The sequence below is a fragment of the Elephas maximus genome, chromosome 2, assembly GCF_024166365.1.
Source record: "Elephas maximus indicus isolate mEleMax1 chromosome 2, mEleMax1 primary haplotype, whole genome shotgun sequence".
NCBI classification, from domain to species: domain Eukaryota; kingdom Metazoa; phylum Chordata; class Mammalia; order Proboscidea; family Elephantidae; genus Elephas; species Elephas maximus.
In genome coordinates this window covers 111,381,147-111,408,538 of record NC_064820.1, presented here as the reverse complement: position 1 = coordinate 111,408,538, position 27,392 = coordinate 111,381,147, and the positions used below count along the sequence as shown (strand labels likewise).

Below are 27,392 nucleotides of genomic sequence, written 5' to 3'. Positions count from 1 at the left end.
CAAACCTGTGTAAGAGAAGGAAAACTCGAATATTGTCCAGTAATAGAGAATGATAGAAAAATGGTAAAAAAAAAAAAAAAAAAGTGGCAAAAAATTTGTGAGACCCGGAGAAAGAAGACACTTTCCTTGAGTAAAGGCTCTCACAGGTTTCACTGGATATAAAGTTTTAAAAAACTGCCAAAAATGAGACTATGGTGTTTAGGGACACATATTTATCCAAATAAGTATTCTGGATAAAAGACTGAAATAAAGAACAACATAAAAAGTCACAGAACTATTTTTTTTTTTATGAAAGGAGTTGCAATTGGGAAGGGCATGTAGGGCCATCAGGGTTGCTCTAATGTTCTCGCTAGGTGGTGTTTATATGAGTGTTTGCTTTATAAAACAAAAAAGCTTGACAATTATGTTTTATGCACATAGTACACGTAGTAATGCACAATGTAGGAGAGTTTGACAAGACCTACCTTTTCATAATCTTCAGCAGTAAAATCTCTGTCTTTCTGCAGTATTTCATGAAGTCTTGCTTTCACACGTTGCTGACAACTGCTCAAAGAGTCACTATCACTATCCAAGAGACCATTCATATTTGCACTTTTTACCATCTGAACCAGAATAGGTGTAAGCTCTCCTTCTAAAGCTAATAGCCCCTAAACATTAAATAAATCCAACAGATAAAAAAATTAATATGTAAAATAATAGAAAGTATCATCATACTAATAATAATTTGGAAGCCCTGGTGGCACAGTGGTTAAGAACTATGGCTGCTAACCAAAAGGTCAGCAGTTCAAATCCACCAGGCGTTCCTTAGAAACCCTATCGGGCAGTTCTACTCTGTCCTATAGAGTTGCTATGAGTCGGCATTGACTCGACAGCAACAGGTTCGGTTCTGGTTTCTGGTATCATAGTAATCATTTTGTTACATGCGGAGTTTTATAAGTAAACTTTGTTAATAATTAATAATGATAATATAGTTTATCACTGCCATTTGAGTGCTTTAGTTGGAATTTCCAAATTTGGAATTTTTAAATATTTGGAATTTTTTAATTAATACTGCCTTAGCAAAAATCTTTAAAAGGCAACTTTAAACAAAAATTCTAGTAAATCTAAAAAATATTTATACCTTTGCAAAAGCAGCTGCAGTCATCTGGACTCGTCCCTCATCAGATGCATATATTTTAAGGTCATGTCGGTAGGTACTATGTAATCTAAGTAAACCACAACCAGGGAATCCTGCATAATCTCCTGAAAATAAATCCTCAAATCACTTAAGCTATATTTTTTTCTCATTGTACTTCTGTAAATATTTAATAACATTGCCAAGTAAATGAGAATTTGAAAATACAAGGTATAAATTTAACCAAATTAAAGAAATTCCAAGATTTACCTTGACCTCCAGGATACATGCACCTGAAAGCTCTTCCAAGTTCTTCGGCCTGAACCCTGCCTGCAGGGGTTAGTTCTCCTCCCCATTTTAGAACCAAAAGTAAGGATGGCTCTTCTCTTCGGCTGTCTAGGATACATATTAATGGATAAAACATATGTCAAGTTTGTTTTTTTTTTAAACCCATGTTTCAAGATTTTCTTTCCGTACTCTCTTCTGCAGTGGAATATGGACCATATGTAAATTATTTTGTTATTTAAATACACCTTTTTTTTTTTATCTTTGTAGGCTGCTGCTTCTGACAGGAATACCTCTCGTTCCATCTGTTAAAGTCCTGCTAAAATTTCAAAATCTCTTTCAAACTTTTGGGAGAAGGTGTGCTCCCAATTTTCCGAAGAAAAGATTGCTTTTCCCTTCCCTGTTCTCACATCGGCTTGTTCAGTGTATTTAATTAATTGAGCTACATACACTATGACAGATGAAGGATCCAGGTCTTCTGTCTTTATCCTAAGGGCCTTCTACAGTGCTATCACATAAAAGGTATTATGTTAGCTGAGGTGAAGATACATGTGTTTTTATGAATGGGAATCAGTGATTTGCATGATTTTTAGGAAAATGTGCGAAGAGAGAGCCTAATACATATTTTGATTTAAATTTTCCGGGTGATAAGTAGAGGAAATATAGAACAGTTTTTAAATCTGGAATTGTAGAATCACTGTGTTCTAAACCAGAGTATTTTTGAAGACGTGGAAAAGACATCATAAGTGAATGGGTTTCTGTACTTAATTTTGACCTTTGATCATGTCCTCAAGATCTCTGTTGGGTTATGGAAAGAAAGGCAATTAAAGAAGCAGCATTATAAATGCCAAAAGAACTTAAGGAAAATTTATTAAAACGGACAGAAAAATCACCCTTTCCCCTGGTGTTACTTAATGGTTTTATGAGCTTTACCATGAATGTCAGTATTAATTTATGTTAGGACCATTAATTTGCTGGCTTTTTATTTTATTTATTTATTTATAGAATGCTTCTGCTCATAATCATTAAATATAGGAAATTAATCACCAAGTATAACAACAGAGCAACATGTCAAATTTTAAAATAAAGATTAACACATTGGAATTGTGTTTGCCTTTAAGATAATCATTACTTCATTTCTGCTACTATAGATAATGCTATTGGCAATATCCTTATCAATCAATCCTTCCCTGAATATCTGATTACTTCTTAGAAGTAGAATTAAGGTAAAAGCATATGAACATTTTTTAAGTTTTTGACAAATTACTTTCCAAAAAGTTGTGTCAACTTATACTATCAGTAAACATATCAGGAAAATCCTGTCATACTGAATTTTCATCAGCATTTTGTACTACCAGTTTTTTTAAAAAGAAAACACTTTGCCAGTGTGATAGGCAAAAGATTGATATTTCGTTATTACTGGCCATCTGCATTTCTCCAAAAAATGGTCTCATGAGATTCTTGCCCATTTTTCTTTTGAAATGTAAATGAATTTATGCACTTTGGTGCTGACTGCTCTTAGGAGATCAATAATATTTAAATTCTTATTCTGGTATATTGGGTGGAGGAAAATATCAATTTATTTTTGTAACATGCTGATTATATGTTTTTTTAAACAGTTTTTTTATACTTCTCGAGCTTTCCTGTTTACTCTGTCCTCATTTATCCAAAGAGGAAGAAAGAGGGACATTAAATAATATTGAGAAATAAATAAGCTTTCTGAAACGACCCAGAGTGAAAAGGAAGTCCTAAGCAGCTCTTGAAATAATAAAATCTATCCCTTACTTCCACTGCTATTCATGAGATTTTTACTGGCCAAATTCTTTTAGAAGTAGATCACCAGGTACTTTTTCCTAGTCTATCTTAGTCTGTAAGCTCCACAGTCAACGCCCATGAAAGCGATGGTCAAGAAATCAAATGATACATTGCACTGGGCAAATCTGCTGCCAAATACCTCTGAAAAGTGTTAAAAAGCAAAGACACCACTCTGAGGACTAAGGTGTGCCTCACACAAGCCATGGTATTTTCAATCACCTCAAATGCATGCGAAACCTGGACAATGAATAAGAAAGGTGGAAGAAGAATTGATGCCTTTGAATCATGGTATCAACAAAGAATACTGAATATACCATGTACTCCCAGAAGAACGAACAAACTTGTCTTGGAAGAAGTATAGCCAGAATGCTCCTTCGAAGCAAGGATGGTGAGACTTCATTTCACGTACTTTGGACATGTTATCAGGCAGGACTAATCCCTGCAGAAGGACATCATATTTGGTAAAGTAGAGGGTCAATGAAAAAGAGGAAGATCCTCAATGAGAAGGAACAACACAGAGGATACAACAATGGGCTCAAATATAGGAATGACTGTGAAGATCGTGCAGGACTGGGCAGTGTGCTTTGTTCTGTGTGCATAGGGTTGCAATGAGTCGAAACTAACTCGATGGCACCTAACAACAAATCCTTTACTTAAAGGACAGAATTCACAAAACTACACATTATTTTTCCTTTATTCAGTATGCCAATCCCTAAACAATTAGGCAGAAGATGGTCCAAAGGTAATGGACAATGAGTAGTAAGTTGCTATAAAAAAAAATACAATAGGAATTAATAACAACATACCTTCTTCTTCACTAGATGTTTTAGGACACCCATGAGGAAGATAAGTCAATTGGACCTTACGATTTATTCCAGAGAAATGGCCATACCTGAAAAATAAAGTGGTGAGCAGAATGGGCAATATTCAATAAATGTTGATGTCACTTCCTAAAGAAAGAATCCAGCTAGAGAAAAACTAAATCTTACATATTAATGTCCCCTTTTATTTGTAACTGCGCCTTGCTGATTTCTTCAAATTATCCTAGCAGAAAATTTGTACCATAGGTAGTCATTTTAACCACCTTAAAAACAAAAAAGGGAACAAAAAGGTTTTCTACAAAAGTTAGACAATTGTGAAAACAAAGTATAGAAGTATGTAAAAACATAAACGTATGTGTCTTTAAAAACTAAAGGATATAAGATTGTAAGTGATCAAGCATGTAAAGCTTATGCAGAAACTCTGGTGGCACCAATCTTAGTGATTAAAGCATAGTTCAAACTGTTTTGATTTAAACAGCACTAAATAAATATATATATATAGTCAAATTAGCCTTCATTCTAAGGAGTTCTTCATAGGAAATACAAACCAGATGTTCTCTTTGTTTCTTTTCATCAAAATTTAAAGTGGAACTAAAACAATAACCTTCAATACAACAATTTATTTTCTCAGTGGTGTAAATAAAAATCCTATCAGATTTTCATTAATTTGTCCTTATCTACAGTGATAAAGAACAGAAAAATCAAACTGAGAAAGGAATTAAAATAGAGAGGAACACATGTAAAAAAGGTGCACCTCAAACAGTTATCACAACTAAGGGTTTCAAAAAGATACTCACATCTCTAATACAGTCTTAAGTTGCTCAAGTTTTGACTTGTTTTCTTCAATTTCAGAATCATTATTTTGCCCAAGCTCCATAAGAAGTTGTCGTGCAATATCTAGCACTTCCTATAAAATAAAAATAAAGAATTAATTTTTTATATAATTTCACCATTAAAAATTTAAAGCAAAAAGAAATCAAATAAACTTACTTGTAATTGTTTTGGCTTTTTGAGTTTTAATTTCCCAGATTTATATCCATCACACTTTTCAAAAAGATCAAAAAATCTTAAAAAAAATGAAGACAACACTGTTAGTAATCTGCATATAATATTACCATCATATACTTACATAAATCAATAATAATAACAAATATGTGACTAGAACTTGTGGTCTATGCATTTCAAGTACTATGTTTTCTTTCACCATATCACACTGCTCCCTCTGCTTTAACTGGTAAAACTTAGTACCGTCCTAAACCATGTCAAACTGTTAATCACGACATTATTTCTAAAATAGGTTTTTTCATGATGAAAACTAAACACGATTATAATACAAAATATTATATATTCTCTCTTGCCACTGCACACACATTAAAAAAATACCAATCTCAATACATATTTAATGGCTCAGGCTTTTAAATTTTATCAACTCCAAATCAAACACTGAATAGAAATAACTTTGATTCTACTTATTTTCTTCTAGAAGGTTGAGAGGTTAATGACTCTCAAAAAGCAATGCAAGAGTGTGATAAACTAAGGGTAAATAAAAATAGAACACCTTTATGACAATAAATAAAAGTCAGGTTAGACTGATCATCAGTTACAGGTACTACCACATTTTTTTGTTCAAATTCTGACACAATTACTTTAATTTTGTATACATCCAGTGGGCTTAAATATTGTTGTTGTTGGTAGTTGCTGTCGAGTCTATTCCAACTCATGGTGACCCCACGTGTGCAGACTAGAACTGCTCCATGAGGTTTTCATGGCCTTTGGAAGCAGAACACCAGGACTATCTTTCAAGGCACCCCTGGGTGAGTTCAAACTGTCAACCTTCTAGTAGTCAAGTGCTTAATCTTTTGTGCCACCCAGGGACTTGTTTAAATATTAATGGCCAAGAAACAACAGGTAAACGACATTTTTCTATATAACATATTAATCAAAAGAGTTTATTATGTATCAGAAATTTTAAATTATCTCATAAGTGTTAAACCGTTCCTCTTAAAACATACTTTTGATGCCTCACTTCCATTTTCATTTTCTGTTTTGGTGTTCGATCCCCATGACGTATGACAGCTATAACACATCTAAGTTCCATCCTAAGATAAAAAAAAATAAAAAATATGCTCCATGGAAAATTATACTTATAACAATCCATCTTAATTTTATGTAGTCGAATCTTGAAAAAATAGAAGAAGCTGGAGGAGACAATACTAAGTTACATAATATGATATCTGCTTCCTCTCTAGAGATGATTCTGTTAATTCTAGAAAAACAAAAATAGGTTCTATTCCCTATAATTTTCTAAATATCTGCCCTAATAGCATAGATCGTTATAGACTAAGATTTCATCAAATCAAAACAAACTAAAGTTTTAGTGGATGGTTGCTGAATTTATTTACCCATGGAAGAACAAATATTTCAAACTCACATTATCAGAAGATAAAATGGTCTTAGAAGCATGATAGATTTAGGAAGTATAATTCAGTGCTTGCCAAAGTGTAAATCATATAACACTACTATACTGCAGGATATTAATAAGTTACGTGCATAAATTTTGTGCTATGTAAGTTTGGAAAATGCTGGTTTAAAAAACAGAGTAGTTTTCTCCCCAATAAGGACCTCTGAGAATATTAAACATGTTATCACAAATCTCTAAGATGTGAAGATGAAGCATTTATCTCACTTGACTTTTCAAGTAGTTTTCACTAGTAGAATGTATGGATCACTTTGGAAATACTGCTCTAACTAATTTATCTCAGTATAACTATACATTTTTTCATCATATTCTGAGAGAGCCAAAGTTGTATGACCACTGACCATGAACCCTTAAGTAACATATCTCCTTGTATCCCTTTTATTTTTATGGCTTAATTCAACAGTTTTATAATTATCCAAGCATTTTTCAGGTTTTTACTCATAACAATATAAAAGATTTTTAGTCTAGATAGACCTTTGTAAAAGCATATAATTTATTTCTCCATCTTTAAATTGAATCATATGAAAACATACACAGTAAAGTATCTTATAATCATTGAGAAATTTAATTTTTATTGTAATAGCACATGGAAAAATTCAAGAGATTTCTAAATTAAAATATTCCAACTTACATAGTTCCAGATGTAGTTGGTACAATTGGGATATCTTCAGCTTCTAAGGGTATTGACCAGGGGATATGAAATTGTGGGGCAAGCTCTCGCATTACAATATTGCTTTGGAAGGAAGGAAAGAAAAAAAACAAAGAAAAAAATTAATTCATTTTAAGACAAAACTGGGTACATAATGACACAATAATAATAGACCATAAGTAGTTAAAGTCAAACTACCTAGGGATTACATCATACAAAAAGTTACTCAAAAAATAAATCCTGGTCAAGAAAAATTAAATAAGCAGTTTTAAATTGATGTATCAGAAAACACTAATGGGATGCTACAAATTTGGAATTATTTACTTAAGTTTTAAAAATATAAATTATAGTGGATCAAAGAAATCATCATAATCACAACATATCTAATTACATACATTCTGAAATCTAAGATTGTCTCTTCTGTGTAACCACTGATCATTTCATTGGTTTGTTGAACACAAATAAAGCTATACTAGACACCATGCCCGTTTATAACAAATCTCCATTATATTTTGCTAATGGGAAAACAATGCATACTTATTTAAGTAACTATAATGTTTTTTGTCGTCTGGAAGAAGTACAACCAGAATGCTCCTTAGAAGCAAGGATGGTGAGACTACATCTCACATACTTTGGACATGTTAACAGGAGGGATCAGTTCCTGGAGAAGGACATCATGCTTTGTAAAGTAGAGGGTCAGTGAAAAAGAGGAAGACCCTCAATGAGACAGACTGACACAGTGGCTGCAACAATGGGCTCAAGCATAGCAATAACTGTGAGGATGGCGCAAGACCAGGCAGCATTTCGTTCTGTTGTGCACAGCGTTGCCATGAGTCAGAACCGACTCGACGGCACCTAACGACAACAACAAAATTTTTTGTATTATTAAAATTTAGCATTTATTAATGCTAAAATCTAGTAAACTCCTCAAAATTTCGCTTTAAGAGCAAGTTCACTAATCTTAGAAATGGTAATTACAATTATTAAACATTTTAAAGCATAAGTTTCCTATGGCTTTGTCATAAATACTCTGAAATTATTTAAAAATAGTTCTTGTCTTGCTAGTTTTCTGAGTGAAGGTATAAAAATAGCATCTCTATAGGCAATAAACCTTTTATATTTACTTGATAATCTCATTAGATTATCAACAATTAATATGTGCTTATAGAAAGAAATATTATTCAAAAGAATCCTGAATTCCAAGTACTTTTATTTTATTCTGGTTACTTATTTCATGAATAGTTCATTTTGCACCATTAAGTAAGACAATTAAAACTTTTTAGTTATAATTATATAGCAAAATCTACAGGAACATGGTATTCTAAATCAATTAGCTGTTTCGATTAGTAATCACCACGTTATAGCATTTCTAAATGTACGAAGTTAAAATACTTTTATCCCTTCATCTATACTGATATAAATTAATCCGTCTTTGATAACCCCGGGTATAATTCAGGATCTGGAATGGCTTTTGGGGTGTCACTTTATGAACACTGATTTTTACTCTAGATTACCTGAAAAATCCTAATCATTTGACCTTTATAACTATATGGTTGCTAAATAACTAGTATGCGTTAGCTGTAACAAAGGTAAAGGGAAAGAAAAAAACTCTTACCCAAGTATTTTTGCGCAATCATCATAATACTTCATGGAATTTTTCACGAAACTGAAGCCATTAACATCACAGACATAAGACTGTCCATTGGCCCGTAACAAATCAAAGCCACAAACTGTTTGCTATTAAAAATAAATTATAAACTCTAAGATTCTACTTGGATTATTAAGATTAACAGTTTTCCAGTCTATTAGTATATATCAAATTTAGCAGTACCAAAATGTATATTAAAATCTACGGATTTTCTTCACAGTAAATAAAAAATGATAGAAATTACTTCTTTGCAACTTGATTGCTTTGAAGATACATTATACATGCCGTATGATTACTTAAGTTCTTTACCATCAAGCAGATGTAGAATAATAATATTTAAGAGACTACAGAAGACAGAAGAAACACTGCACCAAAAAGTCCTGATTTTAACATTTCGTTAAAAAAAAATAAGCAAATATTTTTAAACAGTATGATAAAATAAATGTTGCACTAGTAGAAATTACATTACTTTACAACAATGAAAGAAAGAAGAAAGGAAGGAAGAAGGGAAAGAAAGAGAGAGGGAGGAAGGAAGGAGAGAAAAAGAGAAATAGTTTTGAAGACATATTTGAGAGGAAAACATCCAATTACCCTTATGAAGCATTTAAGCCCTGATAACTGCACACTTGTGAGCACCTGAAATCAATTCACTTTGTTTTGGAGAAGAAAGTAGCTTAAAGGTATGAATTTCTTGCCTAGACTCCAGAAATCTTCTGATCTGCTATGCTTTATGCTCAAATCATTATATATCAGCATAATGCTATTTTAAGTCATGACTTTTGGAATTCTGGCATTAAATAATTGAAACTGTTCATATAAAGCTATTCAAATATATTCACAGAATAATAGGCTACGATTCCTTTCATGAAAAAGAATTCAAATATCGTTAAGACACAGGTTACTTCTTTATTATTTAACAACCAGTAATATAGACTGGCCTTTAAGTTATAGATCTCAATGTAAAGTTTCAAAAAGGTAAAATTTATCCTTTATTAAATGTAAGTTGTACTACTTCTTTTTAAATTTTTACCATAGAGTAGCAAAATAAAAATCTTACAATATAGATTAATTGAAGGAACTCATAAAAAATCAGAATTATAAATTGACATGGTTCCTTTATATATAATACAGAAAATACAGAGAAACAGAGACTTTTCATTTACTACATAATTTTATTATTAGCATTACAAATATCCCTTGAAAAACACATGAACCATTTAGATGTATTAATTTCTCAGCTTAAACCAGTAAAGGAGTTGCCACAGAGTCGATTCCAACTCATGACAACCCTACCTGTTTCAGAGTAAAATTGTACTCCACAGTATTTTCAATGGCTGTGACCTTTCCAAAGTAGATTGCCAGGCCATTCTTCTGAGGTGCTTTGGGGTGGATTCGAACCTACAACCTTTCGGTTAGTACCTTAGCGCTTAACCATTTGTGCCACCCAGGGACTCCTTTCTTGTCTTACGTCTCCAATTATAAGCCCAAATAACTTTTCCTTTACTCAAAAGAGAAAACTGGAATTCCATTTACAAGGGTCTATACAGCCTGTATGGAGCTCTGGTGGCACACTATTTAAGAGCTTGGCTGCTAACCAAAAGGTCAGCAGTTCGAATTCATCAGCCACTCCTTGGAAACCCCATGGGGCAGTTCTACTCTGTCCTATAAGGTCACTGTACATTGGAATGGACTCGACACCAACTGGGCTGGTTTTTGGTTTTTGGTTTTTATATAGCCTGTGTAGAGGAGCCCTAGTTGCACAATGGTTAAGTATTCGGCTGCTAACCGAAAGGCTGGTGATTCAAACTCACCAGCTACTCTGTGGGAGAAAGATGTGGCAATCTGCTTCCATAAAAATTACCACCATGGAAACCCTATGGGGCAGTTCTACTCTGTCCTACACGGTCACTACGAGCTGGAAATGACTCAAGAGCAGTGAGGTTTTCATTTAGCCTGTATAATATCTTTACCTTAAAAGCAAGGCAGACTTTCCAAGCAATTAATTTTTCTCGTGCATTGAGAATAACAGGGTATCTTACTTCTTTTCCTTCACTATCTCGTTCCACCTTGCCATCAAGTGCTGGAGATTTTCGAGCTTCCGCATGGGCATAATCAGGACCCACCGTATAAACCTTTCATGAATGTATTAAAAAAAAATTAACACCATCAGATGACAAATTTAAAACAAAATCTATAAAAAATATAGTTCAGACTCCAGACTACTGAATAGACATATCTTTCTATTTTACATATTAAATATTTCAAGACATTGGAAAAGGTTACAAATAACTGATTATATTGCAAAGTGGGGTTCATTCTCTATAGAAAGCTACTGTACTGAGCATTACGGGGGAATACTAGAACACATAAGATGTGAACCTTCTCCTCAAATTGTTTAACAAAGGAAAAACATAAAATATTATGGAAGCAATAACTTCCATAAGAAAAAAAATATTAAAAAGGGGAGGGGATAAAGCACAAACTCCAAGGCAGACAAGAGAGGCAAATCTACTCCAATTAGAGGTAATAAACACAAAGGACAAAGGCATGAAACATAATGTACTCAGGTAATGTCAACTTAGTTATCTGATACATTTTATGCTGTAAGAAATAGGGTTTGTAATACAGACAGAGGATGGACTGCGAAATATCTTGTATGCCAGGCTTATGCATTTGGTTATAATGATGTTGATGAGGGCCCACGGGAGAATTTTTACAGGAGAGGTTCATGATCAGATCTACTTTACAAAGAAGTCTGGTTAGCGAGCAACTGATCGAAGGTAAAGCAATTCAGACTATTTGTCTCCAATAAAAACCTCAGATATTTTTATATCACATTACAGTTGTTGCAGATTGCAATATACTAATCACTGCTTGGAAACTGTGGTGGCTAACAGACCCTCGTCAAACATTTTTTATTATTTAATGCCCTCTTAAAGAAGCATATATGTTACTGTATGGTAAATTCAATTTTTATATATGTTGATCACACTTGAATAAAGTTTGTTTTCTTTGCAATCCTGTGTTTTATGTTAAGCATTTGAGAACCCTAAAAAAGAAAAAAAAAAAAGGTCTATAGGCTTCAGCCTGCCAAAGACATTGATGGCACAAAATAGATTAAAAATTCCTAGTCAAAAAGAGATACAGAACAAAGGTTAGACCTAGGTAGTTAAAGGGTTACCTCTTTGTAAGATCACTGAAAACCAAAACCAAACCCAGCACCATCGAGTCAATTCCGACTCATAGCAACCCTATAGGACAGAGTAGAACTGCCCCATATAGTTTCCAAGGAGCGCCTGGCGGATTTAAACTGCTGACCCTTTGGTTAGCAGCCGTAGCACTTAACCACTACACCACCAGGGTTTCCAAGATCACTGGCAAATTGTAAATACAAAACTAACATACACTTTTACTGACTCCTACCTTAACATCGGTACCATCTGTGGGCATAAACTCTTCATAGATATATGAGCCTGTTTTTCGTACATTGCTTTCTGGGGAATAAACACTACTTCTACTGCCAATCTGAAAGCAAAAGATGTCCATCAAATACAACATATTTTCCTCAGTTTTATAATATAACCCTTTTGCTATCTATTTTCATCTTTAAAAAGCCAAAATCAAAACCAAACCAGTTGTTGTTGACTCAATTCTGACTCACGGCAACCCCGTGTGTTTCAGAGTAAACTGTGTTCCACAGGGCGGTATTACAATCTCTGCTGTAATTACAACATATATGTAAGCTAAATAGCATAAAAATACACCAAATGCTTAGAATAATGTTTCTAAGATTCATCCATATTGCTGCAAGTTTGTTCATTTCTATTACTATAGAGTTTTCCACCACGTAACTACACCATAGAAGCAAGTGACTTTCTCAGTGTTCTGCAGGGAGAAATTCTGTATAAATGTTAAATAATTAAAATAATGCCTTGCTTTTTTGAAAAAGCATGATATCAGTTTTATAAATTTATCTCTAAATGATATATTTTCAAGAGTCCAATATCTAATAAGTTTTATTTAGTACTTGACTGCTTTTTAATTAAATTTATACAACAGAAAAACCAAGAAAAGTATTTACTAGGATTATAAAGGTTTACCTTTCGAAAGAGTCTTTGACTTCCACCACCTGCAGAAGTTGGATAATAAATGTAAACATTGTGATCTTCTGCACTTACTGGCTTTTCTACAAACGGCTTTTGGAAAACTTCTCCATTTACTTCAACATGATCTTCCCCTTCAATCAGACTGCATTCTATAAATCAAATATAACAGCAAAACAAATTACATACTGTATAATATGTAGATAACCAAAAACAAGTGCCATCAAGTTGATTCTGACTCATGGCAACCCGATGTGTGTCAGAGTAGAACTATGCTCCACAGGATTTCGGTGGCTGAGTTTTTGGAAGTAGATCACCAGGCCTTTCTTCCAAGGCACTTAGGTAAACCTGAACTTCTAACCTTTTGGTTAGCAGCCAAGTACATTAACTGTTTGCGACATACGGTATTATTACTTAGGACTGTTTTTTAAAACTAGAATAGAGATTGCAAAGAAATGTAATCTTGGATAATGTACTGATTTGATCTTAATTAGAAATATTTTTGCAAACAACATATACCAACATTTACGACATACAGGCATTAGGAAAAAGATTTGTTCTTTAAATCTCATGAATTTGCCATCTCACCATACTACGCCACAGAATTCGAAGTTAAAAAAAGTAAATTAGGAGATGACATCAACAAAAAAGACTGAGATATAACTCTAGAATGTCACCATCTTCTGAAAAATACATGGATCACTTGTATCACAGATATCATATAACATAAAATTATTTCAGTTAGAAAAATGGCCTACATGCAGAGTATGTGAGTAAGCAAGCAATCTAATTAGAAAGTTAATTTTTTACCTCTAGATCAATGGGAAAAGTTCCCTGTTTCAAATAATAAATGCTCCATCTGGATTTTTTTAAAAGTTGTTTTAATGTACAACAAAGTCATCAAAAGTCCCCATAACATTAAGTGCTATCAGCATATTAAATCTTGAAACAGATAAACACTTATTTTGCCCTTTTAGAATCTACTCTGTTCTGCAAGGTTGCTATGAGTCAGAATGGACTTGACGGCAGGGGGTTTGGTTTTAGTTATGTATAGGCTAGCTTACACACTATGTTTAAATATTCAGGAAAAAGAAATAAAGGTTGCTTAAAATATTAAGTAGTAATATCTCAAAATTACTACTTATTATTATCAGAAATTTTAACTGTGGTACCTTAAAGTGAAGTTTTGAATACTTACTTTAACAGTCAGATGAATCACTTGTTTATCCCTAATCAACACCAATTTATTAACTGTGAAATTTTAAAATTCTTCATGATTCTCAGAGATACGTCCAATGTAGGCCAAAGAAAAGTAGGACTGATAACTCCTAAATTATTTAGACATTATTTCACTCATAGTGTCACATTTTAATTAAATATAATGCTTATTTGTTTAGATAGAAGAAAAAACAACTGAATAGAATACTATAAATTGTTAAAATTCATTCCACTTAATGTGAGAAAGAAAGTGTTCTAAAAGCATGTTCAGTGGCAGAAGACAGCTTGGTTAAAATCTCTCTTACCTTTGGGATTATTTGGGTCACGGTTCAAAATTGCGTAACGAGGAAGTAAAATACCTTCAGCTTGAAGAATACTATACACTTCTCTCCTAAAAAAGGGAAAACATACTTATTGTTTTTGCTCTAGTTCACAGTGAATATATTATTGAACGGTTCTTAAAGTACATCATTACTGTTCCACTACTAAAAAGGATATGTATGTTCAGTCTTTTTATTTTTTAAAATAAACATGTCAACTATAATACTGAAAAATGTATCCTAAGGAAATATTCAGCAATAAGAACAAAAATTTATACACAAAAATATTTTGTGTAGCATATTAAAATACTAATTTTTAAAACTGGAAATGTAAATTTATAATAACTTAGTTAAATAAAGCTGATACAGGTCAATGACAGAATATTACCTATTGAAAGCCTTATACTCAAAATTTAATGACATAGAGAGAGAGTCACAATATTCTAAAAGAAAAGTAATCCCAATTTTGTAAAGTGCATGTATTTACATGTTGCTTTCTAAAGGAAAACAATATGGTAGATATAGTGGCAGGATTAAATAATTTCATGCTTTTATTTTTAAAACTTCTTAAAACTAACATACACACACACACACATATATACATGTGTTACTATATAAACATACTTTACTATATAAAGCCTAAGGGAAATATTTTACATTTTTAAATATTAATAGTGTTACTAACTGGAAGAAAAAGTTTAAAAATAGAAAAACAAGGCCTTATATTTTATAGAGTTTTCTGATATTCATATTGTAATGCTAACAAAGGAAAATAGAATGCCAATGAAATTAAAAGGGTAGCCATCAGAGTGAAACATCAATTAAATAAAATACGTACATATACTCACATTTTACAATTTCTCTTAAAATTCATGGTTTTTGCCTGCTAAGATGCATAGTGGAAACTTTTTCAAAATGAATATACTTGACCACATAAAAAAAATACAGTTATAATGAGTAAAAATTGTTCATAATTTTTAATGGTTTAAAAGGCTCTGGAAAGTAAACAAATCTGGTTTAAGACTTTGTTCTACTACATGGAGAACTACTCGTGGCACTGGACAAATTAACTGATCTCCATGATTCTCAAATTTCTTCTTCTGTAAAAATGGGTGTAAATACCTATTTCTGAGTATTATTTTGAAGACACAAGGAATTAATGTATATGAAAACATCCGATGCCATGTTAACATACAGTAGGTACTAAATAAATGTTAATTTTCCTTCTCTTAATTCAGCCAATTGCACGACTCACCTATCTTGTATGAGATACTGCATATTCAAGTCATTGATTACAAATGGATTCCTGAGTTTTGCATAGGCAACTGCTTTGTCCAGTGGAAACCCTAAGAATACATATTATTAACATATCAAGATAAACTGACAGCTATAAATTTATCAACTTACACTGACACCTCTCCATAAAATAATTTCATTATGCATATAACTTTTAAAATGAAATAATACATAAAACTTGATTGAACTTATAATATTAAACCTATCTTATTTTTTACTAGTTATTTTGATTGAAAAGTCATAGCAAGTCAGTGGTTATATAACTAAATTTAGAGCACTGACATGTTAGTCAATGCCTGATTATTCAGTCACCTGATAGAGGGTAAGAGTACCTTGTATACACTAAACATAAAAAGCTTAAATCTATCACAATTACCTGATATCTTTTTAAATATATAGAACTGCTCTTCTCACTTAGAAATTTTACTATCTATACGTATGTATTAGCTGATAATTCAAAGAACTTATGTACCTTTAAAAATAGCAGCAAAAACAAAAATGAATTCACATATAAGAGATATGCTCAAAATATAAAATATATGAGCAGGATCACACTGCTGTTACATCAATGTTAAGATATCAGAAATTAATGACCTAATAAAAAACACTAATTACAATGAAATGAAATCAAATAGCAGATATGGCAAGAAACCAAAAAAAAAAAAAAAACTAAAAATTTTAATTATTATACTTTACAATTCACTCCTTGTAGTAACACTAAAAGTCTCTAATTTTATCTATCAATACACATTATTAAGAGAGGCAGTATACCGCAGATGTTAAGAATATAAACCTGAGTTCAAATCCTGGCCCCACCTTTCACTAGCTATGCAAATGTATTTAGTATCTCTAAACTCTGATTCTTGGCTATAAATGGATATTTTACTAGTACTATTTAGTAGAATTTTTGGAGGATTAAATGACATAGTGCATATAAAGCACTTAGCACAGTACCTGACAGACAAAGTGTTCAATAACCTTTACCTATTACTATTCTTTAAATAACAATATTTCAACAAGTATGTCATCTATGGACAAGGGTAAAAAAATCAGCAAATATGCATAATTTTCAGATTTAACTTCAGTATACCTGTGAATACACTGTTATTTTGTAGCATTATCAGAACAGTTGCAAGAGGGAAAACATATCAAAGCATAATGAAGTTTAAAAAATGAAACACAACAGCTATGATCAGTTAAACAAGATTTATCCCTAAATTCCTGTTATTTTTAAAGTTTAAATAGAAATACACTATACCAAAAATCACTTGGCCACAAACAAACTAGAAATCCCTCAAGTTTTATAAAGACTCTTAGAACTTAACATTTGTTGTAAAAATGTCCCCAAGTCTATAGTTTGAAGCCTCCTAGCAGAACTCAAAAGTCAGGAAAGGTGTGTGTCAGGGTTGTATTCTCTCACCATACCTATTTAATCTGTGTGCTGAACAAATAATCCGAGAAGCTGGACTACATATGAAGAAGAATGGGGCATCAAGATTGCAGGAAGACTCATTAACAACCTGCGTTATGCAGATGACACAACCTTGCTTGCTGAAAGTGAAGAGGACTTGAAGCACCTACTAATGAAGATCAAAGACCACAGCTTTCAGTATGGATTACGCCTCAACATAAAGAAAACAGAAATCCTCACAAGTGGACCAATAAGCAACATCATGATAAACAGAGAAAAGACTGAAGTTGTCAAGGATTTCATTTTACTTGGATCCGCAATCAACACCCATGGAAGCAGCAGTCAAGAAATCAAAAGATGCTTTGCATTGGGCAAATCTGCTGCAAAGGACCTCTTCAAAGTGTTGAAGAGCAAAGATGTCACCCTGAAGACTAAGGTGCGCCTGATCCAAGCCATGGTATTTTCAATCACATCATATGCATGTGGAAGCTGGACAATGAATGAGAAAGACCGAAGAAGAGTTGATGCCTTTGAATTGTGGTGTTGGCGGAGAATATTGAATATACCATGGACTGCCAAAAGAATGAACAAATCTGTCTTAGAAGTAAAATCAGAATGCTCCTTAGAAGCAAGGATGGCGAGACTGCATCTTACATACTTTGGACCTGTTGTCAGGAGGGATCAGTCCCTGGAGAAGGACATCATGCTTGGCAGAGTACAGGGTCAGCGGAAAAGAGGAAAACCCTCAACGAGGTGGACTGACACAGTGGCTGCAACAATGAGCTCAAGCATAACAACGATTTTAAGGATGGTGCAGGACCAGGCAGTGTTTCGTTCTGTTGTGCATAGGGTTGCTATGAGTCGGAACCGACTCGATGGCACCTAACAACAGCAGAATTCAATAAATAGGAAAATATTCAGTTCCTTGCTTTTTTAAGAATATTTTCCTTACCCAGAAACAATATATGAGATATGACCTTAGACAGGCCTACTTTTTATAGGTAAATAGCTTTTGCAGAAGAACCACCTTATACTCAGGATAAGCAAAATGTAAGGTTCTCTGAAATGAGGGACTTCAGTATGCAAAGATCAAGGCCTTGGCTTCTCTATGAAATAAGGACAAACAACTGAAGCAATGAGAACACAAAAAGCTTCAACCATGCTCTATCCTCTTCTTATTGAAGGAGATCTTCTTGAACATTTAACTAAAATGAAGACTTTTGCACAGCTCAGGGCTAGATATTTTGGTAATAAGTGACGGTTAAATACTAAAACATTTATAAATAAGAGCACATCTTTCAAATTTTAATTGTTAGTGTGAAATTCACTTAATTTACAAATTCTTATGTTATAAATTTTCAGATACACACTTAGTTATAATCTATACTATTTTATATGTTGAAACTCCCTGAAATAATAATTAAGCTAAACTTATTTTTCAGTTTATTAAAAGATACCAAGATCTAAAATCTCAAATATTAAATTCTTCAGAAATAAAGTATAAATATGTATAAGCATATGAAAAATAATAGATCATCTTCTACACAGCTAAATCATAAAGGCTTACAAATACTCAATCATTCAAAGAATTCATCCTAAGAAATTTAGAGATGTGAACAAAGATATACATTCAAAGCGTTCATCACAAGGTTATTTTAATAGTGAAAACCTGGAAACCATGTAAATATTAGGAGATTGGTTACATACATTATAGGACATCTACATGATGATGTATTACGCAGTCATTAAAAATCAGGTTTTCGAAGAATGATACGGAGGGAAAAAAAAAACTCTTGATGTACTTAAGTGAAAAGAGCTAAACGTAAAATTACATATATACTACAACACCAAATTTGTTTTTAAAAAATATACACACAGACACACACACATACAAAAAGACTGGAAAGATACATCAAAATGTTAGTATCACCCATTTGTTAGAGTGGCATTACGGATAATTTTCTGTTTTTTCAAATTTTCTACAATTAATATGTATTAGTTTTATAAGCAGAGAGGAGAAAGGGGCTTCCTCTCTTCTTCAATACCTTTAGAATGGAATGAAATAAGACAATCACATAAAGGCCAATTTTCCACTGGTTCATTCAAAATAACATCCTCTTCAAATACTACTACTGTGATATATTTAAATAAGGAGATCCGTTCAAGAATTTCTTTCATTGGTTTAGATTTGGATTTCTTTGCCATGGAACATATTCCAACCACAATCTGCCTTTCCGGTGGCTAAAACAGAAAGGAAACAAAAAATCAGGACTTAATACAGACTCCAAAGTACAGCTATCTTAATCTTCTCCAGAATTAAATGAGACATGCACTGAATCAATATAAGTGACACGTTAATCAACAAAGCATTTATCAAAATTATGTTATAATAATAATAGTTTCCTACAAAGGTGAGAAAATTTTTGAAAACCAGAAATACTTTCAGAATATAGTTGCTATTTTTAATCAGATCCGAAACCTATGCAAATACTCCTCCTTTCACTGTCTCTTGCATTTACTTGTCCTCCTCACACCAGAAAATGGCCCAAATTCGGTCTAATTTAAGTAAACAGGCAAACAGGAGTGAGATAAAGATTCTCTTGCCTAAAGTAAGTGCTATTCCTGACTACAAAGCTGTACAGTATTGAACTATTTTCACAGGCTGAGCCTGAATATTATCTGGTCACCACTGACAACCTGGATGGAAACTGTGGAATAAGCCAAGCCATTAACAGAGGTGTCGGCAGATGCATGATAACCACCCTGCACTGAAAGCTTCCAAAAACTGATAGTCCGGTTTGCATTTCAGATACCCGTGACTATACTGTGAAAGGTGTTAAATAACCATGAAAAAAAAAATTAAAGAATTATTTATAGCTATTTTTGGCTTGTTTTTACTACTTTTAACAAGTACAATATGTATTTCTTTTAAAATAAAATCATCTTTCCAATTGAAAATATAAGAAACACAAAGACATATTCTAAGTCTCTATTTGAAAATGAGTTCTCGGTAAAACAACTCCTATTTAAAAAAAAAATGAGTTAGAAAAATGCAGTGCTAATGTAACTATAACTAAATGAACATAATAAATGAGTGTCAGTTTTAAAGGTACGGTATGGATATAAATTCAGTATGTCAGAAAGAGATTTAGACTGACTAGCTGACTTACACATATACACACATACAACTGCGGATAGTTGAGGTAGCATCTACTTGTAGCCAACCCATTTGCAGATTTGTGAATGCTTAATAAGTACAGATATCTTCAGGTCAACCTGCACTTGCACTGACAACTTGATAAACTTAATGAAGCTGGTTAAATAACTTCCTTCTTTAGTACCTTTAAAATTATTTCCTTCTAGTTCTTTAAGTATTTGTTATATACTTTATATACAAGAAGCCCTTTTGATTTATGGACCTGATTATTCCATGTTTCTCCTTGTCATTTTTTCTACCCAATTCTTTGTTATGCTAGGCATATCATTGAAAGAAACTAAAATAGACATCCTTAAACAACTTAAAATCTGACCCTAATTTCTTGATGCATAACAGGTTCAGCAATGTCACTCATGAACCAAAATATACTCTTGCAGTTCACAACATTTCCAGCAAATTCTTATGTAAAAAAAAAAAGTTAACAATTTAAAATAATAGTTTTAATTCACATTAATAGTGAGTAGTAAAAAGTCTATACTATATTGGTCTTCTCTCACCAAACAACTTACAGACTCATCTTCGTCATCATCATCTTCATCTGCATGGTGGAAGAAGTGTCGGTAAGTTCCAGGATTTACTTCAGTATCTTCAGGCCCAACAAAGAATCTGGGGGCTTCACTCATTTTGATTTCATTTGACATATATATAACGTAAATGATCTATACTAAAACTCGTAAGTAAACGGCGTCAGAAGAAAGCATTCTCTCTGCAGCTGGCTGAGACATAGCTCTGTTGCAGCTTGTCTGTGCTTATACAGTCACTTGAAATTCTGATGACAGTTAGTTGGAAAATGTTCTTTTGTTCTCAGATATCATTGCTTCATTGTTGATATTTAAGTTCTTGCTGCAGTTTAAAAAACAGACAGTAAGGCTACTGTTTCCCAGAGTTGATACAGCAAATTTTTTTTTTTTACCTAAAATGCAATAAAAAAATTAATTTTGGAGAGTATACTTCGAAAATACTCAATTCAAAATAATTTTAATGGCACATATAAATTTCACAAAATAAATTCATAAATACCTTCAAAATGAAAATTCTTTCCTTCCATAAAATTAAGAAATTAAAATTCTGATCTTTACTAATATACATCTTAACAATATGACAAACTGATACAAAAAATAAGAAATTACCCATCCAAAAATATCAAGTAAATCACTCAAATTTTAAGAAAATTACTTTAAAGCCTAATCCCCTCAGCATATATTTGAATGGAATGGAAAAGGATAGACAAAATGTAATATGAATTTAATAATAATTTACAACTGAACATCAATCTGGAATTACATTAAATCAATTTTTTAAAGGCCTCAATTTATGCAAGATCAGCTTGCAAAGGAGTTTTTCAGGGAACATAACCACCATATAACAGTGATATAACCTCAAAATATTTGTTACGAAAGCTGCTTATATGTATTTGTTAATTGGCCATATTAAAACTATCTACCAAGAATGAATGGAGCCCTGGTGGTGCAGTGGTTGAGAACTCAGCTGCTGACCAAAAAGTCTGAGGCTTGAATCTATCATCTGCTCCTTGGAAACCCTATTGGGCAGTTCTACTCTGTCCTATAGGGTCACTATGAGTTGGAATGGACTCGATGGCAAAGGGTTTGGTTTTTGGTTTACCAAGATGAAGCTACATATCAAATATTTTCTTTGATTAGTTGTAATATAAGAAATTACTTGGTCAAATATTCTTAAGACATACTGAAGGATTTGCTAGATAATACTGGAAAGCGTAACTTCAAGAATCCTATTCCTAAAATTCTGATACCACTTTAATTAGCAGTTCCCCATGAAACATAAGGAGCCTCGGTGGGTGACACAGTGGTTAAGAGTTCAGCTGCTAACCAAAAGGTTGGCAGTTCAAATGCACCAGTGGCTCCTTGGAAACCCTATGGGGCAGTTCTACTTTGTCCTATAGGGTCACTAAGATAAACATAAAACTATTTTACCCATCCAGTCTTAAGTTTTTTCTTTTTTGTCTTAAGTTTACCCATCTTTATAATAACCTTGCTCATGGAGTGTTATGAAATTTAAAATAATTTATGATTAAAGAATAAAAGCAGAGGTAATTCATTTTATAAATCAATGCCTTTTGTTCCTACTCCCTGTGCTCTGTTTTATATGTAAAAGATGTTAGCTGAAATACAAGTAAATAAGTTGATCTCAATTCTTCTGTTTTACATTAAACGGCAAACATCTATAAGACAGAGTAGAACTGCCTCACAGGGGTTGCAAGGAGCAGCTGGTGGATTTGAACTGCCAACCTTTTGGATAGTAGCCGAGCTATTAACCACTGTGCCACCAGCATTAAAATGTTTAATAAATTCTGGGGAAACTAAAGATACGGAATAAATATTTTTTTGACCACACCCCCTCCCTGCACCAAAAAGTACATATATTGTGGTACAAGATGAAATCTTATGGCAATTATAGGAGATCCAGAACATTCTAAATGGTTTGCTATTTTACTTAATCCCCTGACAATTAAAGCAAATGCAGTTTATGCATATGGCATTTCCACATTATTCAGCATTTTGATCAAACTACATCCTTGGTTATGAATTCCAAAATGCATAATTGTCTGACCTTAAGATATTACAGTATTCAAATAGGTTCAAAATTTCATTTTTAATATTTCTTCTATAGCAGTGGATTCCAAATGGACTGGCTATATCAGAATCAATGGCTTATATGCAGGTTCAAATTGAAGTTGAAGAAAATTAAAACAAGTCCACAAGAGCCAAAATACAAACTTCTGTATATCCCACCTGAATTTAAAGACCACCTCAAGAATTGATTGACACATTGAACACTAATGACCGAAGGCCAGATAAACTGTAAGAGGGCATCAAGGACATCATACACAAAGAAAGCAAAAGGTCATTAAAAAGACCTGAAAGAAAGAAAAGATCAAAATGCATGTCCAAAAATACTCTGAAACTTGCTCTTGAAAGTTGAGTAGCTAGAGCAAATGGAAGAAACAATAAAGTAAAAAAGCTGAAGAGAAGCTTTCAAAGGGCAGCTCAAAAAGACAAAGTAAAATATAATGAAATGTGCAAATATCTGAAGTTAGAAAACAAAAAGGGAAGAACATGCTTGACATTACTCAAACTGAAAGAACTGAAAAAAAAATTCAAGCCTCAAGTTGCAATATTGAGGGATTCTATGGGAAAAACACTGAAGGATGCAGGAAGCATCAAAAGAAGATGGAAGGAATGCACAGAGTCACTGTACCAAAAAGAATTGGTTGACGTTCAACCATTTCTGGCGGTGGCTTATGATCAAGAACCAATGGTACTGAAGGAAGAAGTCCAAGTTGCACTGAAGGCACTGGCAAAAAACAAGACTCCAGGAATTGGCGGAATACCAATTGAGATGTTTCAACAAACGGATGCAGTGCTGGAAGCGCTCACTCATCTATGCCAAGAAATGTCGAAGACAGCTACCTAACCAACTGACTCAAAGAGATCCATATTTGTGCCTGTTCCAAAGAAAGGTGATCCAAGAGAATGCAGAAATTATTGAATAATATCAATAAAATCACACACAAGTAAAATTTTGCCGAAGATCATTCAAAAGCAGTTGCCGCGGTACAGCGCCAGGAAATTGCCAGAAACTCAACCAGATTCAGAAGAGGACATGGAAAGAGGGATAACACTGCTGATGTCAGATGGATCTTGGATGAAAGCAGAGAATACCAGAAAGATGTTTTATTGACTATGCAAAGGCATTCGACTGTGTGGATCATAACAAAATTATGGATAACAATGCAAAGAATGGGAATTCCAGAACACTTAATTGTGCTCATGTGGAACCTGTACATAGGCCAAGAGGCAGTCGTTTGAACAGAACAAGGGGGTGCTACATAGTTTAAAATCAGGAAAAGTGTGTGTCAGGGCTGTATCCTTTCATCATACTTATTCAATCTGTATGCTGAGCAAATAATCCAAGAAGATGGACTATATGAAGAAGAACGGGGCGTGAGGATTGGTGTAAGACTCATTAACAACCTGTGATATGCAGATAACACAACCTTGCTTGCTGAAAGATGACTTGAAGCACTCATTGAAGAAGATCAAAGACTACATACAGCCTTTAGTATGGATTACACCTTAACATAAAGAAAATAAAAATCCTCACAACTAGACCAATAAGCAACATCATGATAAAAAGAGAAAAGACTGCAATTGTCAAGGATTTCATTTTACTTGGCTCCACAGTCAACACCCATGGAAGCAGCAATTAAGAAATCAAAAGACATGCACTGCATTGGGCAAATCTGCTGCAAAAGACCTCTTTCAAGTGTTAAAAAGCAAAGATGTCACTTAAAGGACTAAGGTGCGCCTGACCCAAGCTATGGTGTTTTCAATCGCCTCATATGCATGGGGAAGCTGGACAATGAATAAGGAAGACCAAAGAAAAACCAATGCATTTGAATTATGGTGCTGGTGAAGAATACTGAATATACTATGGACTGTCAGAAGAACAAACATCTGTCTAGGAAAAAGTACAGCCAGAATGTTCCTTAGAAGCAAGGATGGCAAGACTTCATGCCACATACTTTGGACGTGTTATTAGGAGGGACCAGTCCCTGGAGAAGGACATCAGGCTTGGTAAATTGCCAGTGAAAAAGAGGAAGACCCTCAATGAGATGGCTTGACACAGTGGCTGTAACAATGGGCTCCAGCATAATGATTATGGGGACTGTGCAGGACCGGGCAGTGTTTTGTTCTGTTGTACACACGGTCTCTATGAGCTGGAACTGACTCGACGGCATCTAACAACAACAACAAATCACAATTATCTAAGGTGCTTGTAAGAAAACAAATTTCTGGACCTACTACACGTTTTCTGAATCATCATTTTTTAACTAGGGAATCTGTATTTTAAATTGATGCAAAAAAAAACAAACATTTTGATTCTGATTTCTAAATTTGAAATTAGTACTATGCTACTAAAGTGCTCACACTCCAAAGCAGTGGTTCTCAAACTTCCCCAGGCATCAGAACCACCCGGAGGGATAGTTAAACTACCAAACTAGAAAATCGGGGGGTGAGGGCTAACACCTAGCATTTCTAAAAGTTCCAAGTTGATGCTGATACTGATGGTCTGGGAATCATACTCTAAGAAACAAAACTGGGTTTGGATGTTGCTCAGATTTGTGTCCTTAACCAAGTTACTGAAACTCCCTAGCCACCATCTGTAAAATGGTATCACAAATATCATTGATTGTTTTGAAGATTAAAAGACAAAACAGGTAACATAGCAACTAGCACTTGGTAAACACTCAGTAAACGTTAGCTGTTTATACTTTAGCTGTTATAATTAAGACAGATTTCTGATCTAAACTTAACTGGCAACGAGCAAATATACCTATTTACTGCTCATCTAATGAAGACACGGAAACTCCTCTTTACCACTGCTGTTGCTGGAAGCTTAATCATATCTTTTCCAATTTTCCCATGCTGCTTGAAACTAGCTATCGTGAACACTAAAGGCTGGGACAAAAAAATCATATCCTTTGCACCTTTACTGGCCTTGTCCAAAGCTACCTAGTCCTCAAAACGATACCTTGGATCATCCATCGGTCTCATTTACTATTTGGAGTCCCTTTTACCTGAATTTAGAAGTCGCTGGGTGGTGTAAATTGTTAACGAACCAAAGGTTCACGTCCACCTAGAGGTGCCTTGGAAGAAAGGCCTGGCAATCTACTTCTAAAAAGTCAGCCATGGAAGACCCTGTAGAGCACAGTTCTACATTGACACACATGGAGTCGCCATGAGTCAGACTCGAAGACAAATGCTGAACTGGTTTTACCTGAACTTAAAATCTTTCCAAACCATCACTGCAGTCCTTTCTACAGGTTCCCTCAGGAGTCCAACTATGAACCAGAAAATCCCTACTTCCAACATCTGAGGAAACTGGAGACACAGCCTTAACACAGAGCATTACCAGTTTTACATCCAACGGAAACATTGTTATAAATGTTGGTTCAGTTTCAGGCCACTAGTAGGACAGCTACGTAACAGGTTATTAAACAGGCTCCTACAGGCTCTCATAAAATCATTTACATAGAAACGTACATTCCAAGTTCCACACAACCTTCACCTTGATTCTTCTCCTTCTTCACATGTTTACAGGATATCTTTTTGCTGAGCCTGACCTTCCTTCTGTCTGGAATTCACTACTGTCCTTGAACGTATCTATTCTTCCTTCAATAACCAACTGTAAGGTCTGCAGTGACTCCTTTCTGATAACTGTCCTTTGCCAGCTCCTAAATACACAGCAACACTCTCTTTCATCCTCAGTGCTCAGCAGCATTTTGGATCTATCGTCGCAATTATGTGTTTCCATCAGAGTTATTTTTTTTTCTCAATTTTTTACCATGAAAATTTTCAAACATTCAGAAAAATTTAAAGAACAGCTCACTGAACACTCACATACCCACCACTAGACTCAACAATTGCCAACATTTTGCCATATTTAGTATATATCTTCCATGCTATTTGAAAGTAAGATGTAGGTATCAACATTCACCTCTAAAAAAAAGTATCTCCCAAATAAAAACACTCATAATATTATTTACACCTAAGAAAATTAATAGCTCCATAATATTATATATATTATATATATTCAGTTACATGGGAGCTTTTTGGAGTGCAAGGACATCATCTGTAAATCCCAGTTACTTAACTTGGTGCATGGCACTTATTTGGGCAATCAGTGAATATTGAACAAATTGTTTGGTTTAATACCCTTGCAATAACCACCTTGAAAATTATATGAATTTATAACTTAAATTATACAATCCTGAACCTTCTGCACATCATTTAATCATTTGCTTTAAACAACCCAATGCTACAGTTAGTATTTTGGATTCTGAACTACTTAATTCTGCATCATAATACTGACGCTCTCTGAAGACAAGGATCAGGTCTATGCCTGTCTTGTGTTGAACACGTAAGTTGGAACACAAACGCTTTTTAATGAGTGAATCTTTCAGCCACTGAACA

The 27,392-nt window shown here is 33.7% G+C and overlaps 1 protein-coding gene across 15 annotated transcripts in view; it reads right to left on the bottom strand.

The window, feature by feature from the left end:
• Positions 1 to 27,392, bottom strand: part of PPIP5K2 (diphosphoinositol pentakisphosphate kinase 2) — a 78,793-nt gene that overhangs the window by 49,698 nt on the left and 1,703 nt on the right. For 10 of the 15 annotated variants that reach the window (XM_049871597.1, XM_049871625.1, XM_049871646.1 and 7 more), the window contains exons 2-17: positions 20,886 to 21,289; positions 19,205 to 19,400; positions 15,708 to 15,798; positions 14,438 to 14,523; positions 12,912 to 13,066; positions 12,235 to 12,336; positions 10,782 to 10,943; positions 8,779 to 8,900; positions 7,146 to 7,247; positions 6,048 to 6,134; positions 5,026 to 5,101; positions 4,833 to 4,942; positions 4,021 to 4,106; positions 1,385 to 1,510; positions 1,121 to 1,242; positions 465 to 647 (exon numbers count right to left, since the gene is read on the bottom strand). In XM_049871597.1, coding sequence (XP_049727554.1) covers positions 465 to 647; positions 1,121 to 1,242; positions 1,385 to 1,510; positions 4,021 to 4,106; positions 4,833 to 4,942; positions 5,026 to 5,101; positions 6,048 to 6,134; positions 7,146 to 7,247; positions 8,779 to 8,900; positions 10,782 to 10,943; positions 12,235 to 12,336; positions 12,912 to 13,066; positions 14,438 to 14,523; positions 15,708 to 15,798; positions 19,205 to 19,400; positions 20,886 to 21,017 — 1,938 coding nt within the window. In that variant the 5' untranslated portion in view covers positions 21,018 to 21,289. The remainder of the gene's footprint in view (positions 1 to 464; positions 648 to 1,120; positions 1,243 to 1,384; positions 1,511 to 4,020; positions 4,107 to 4,832; positions 4,943 to 5,025; positions 5,102 to 6,047; positions 6,135 to 7,145; positions 7,248 to 8,778; positions 8,901 to 10,781; positions 10,944 to 12,234; positions 12,337 to 12,911; positions 13,067 to 14,437; positions 14,524 to 15,707; positions 15,799 to 19,204; positions 19,401 to 20,885; positions 21,290 to 27,392) is intronic. The other 5 variants (XM_049871617.1, XM_049871636.1, XM_049871692.1 and 2 more) reach the window with 2 other exon arrangements.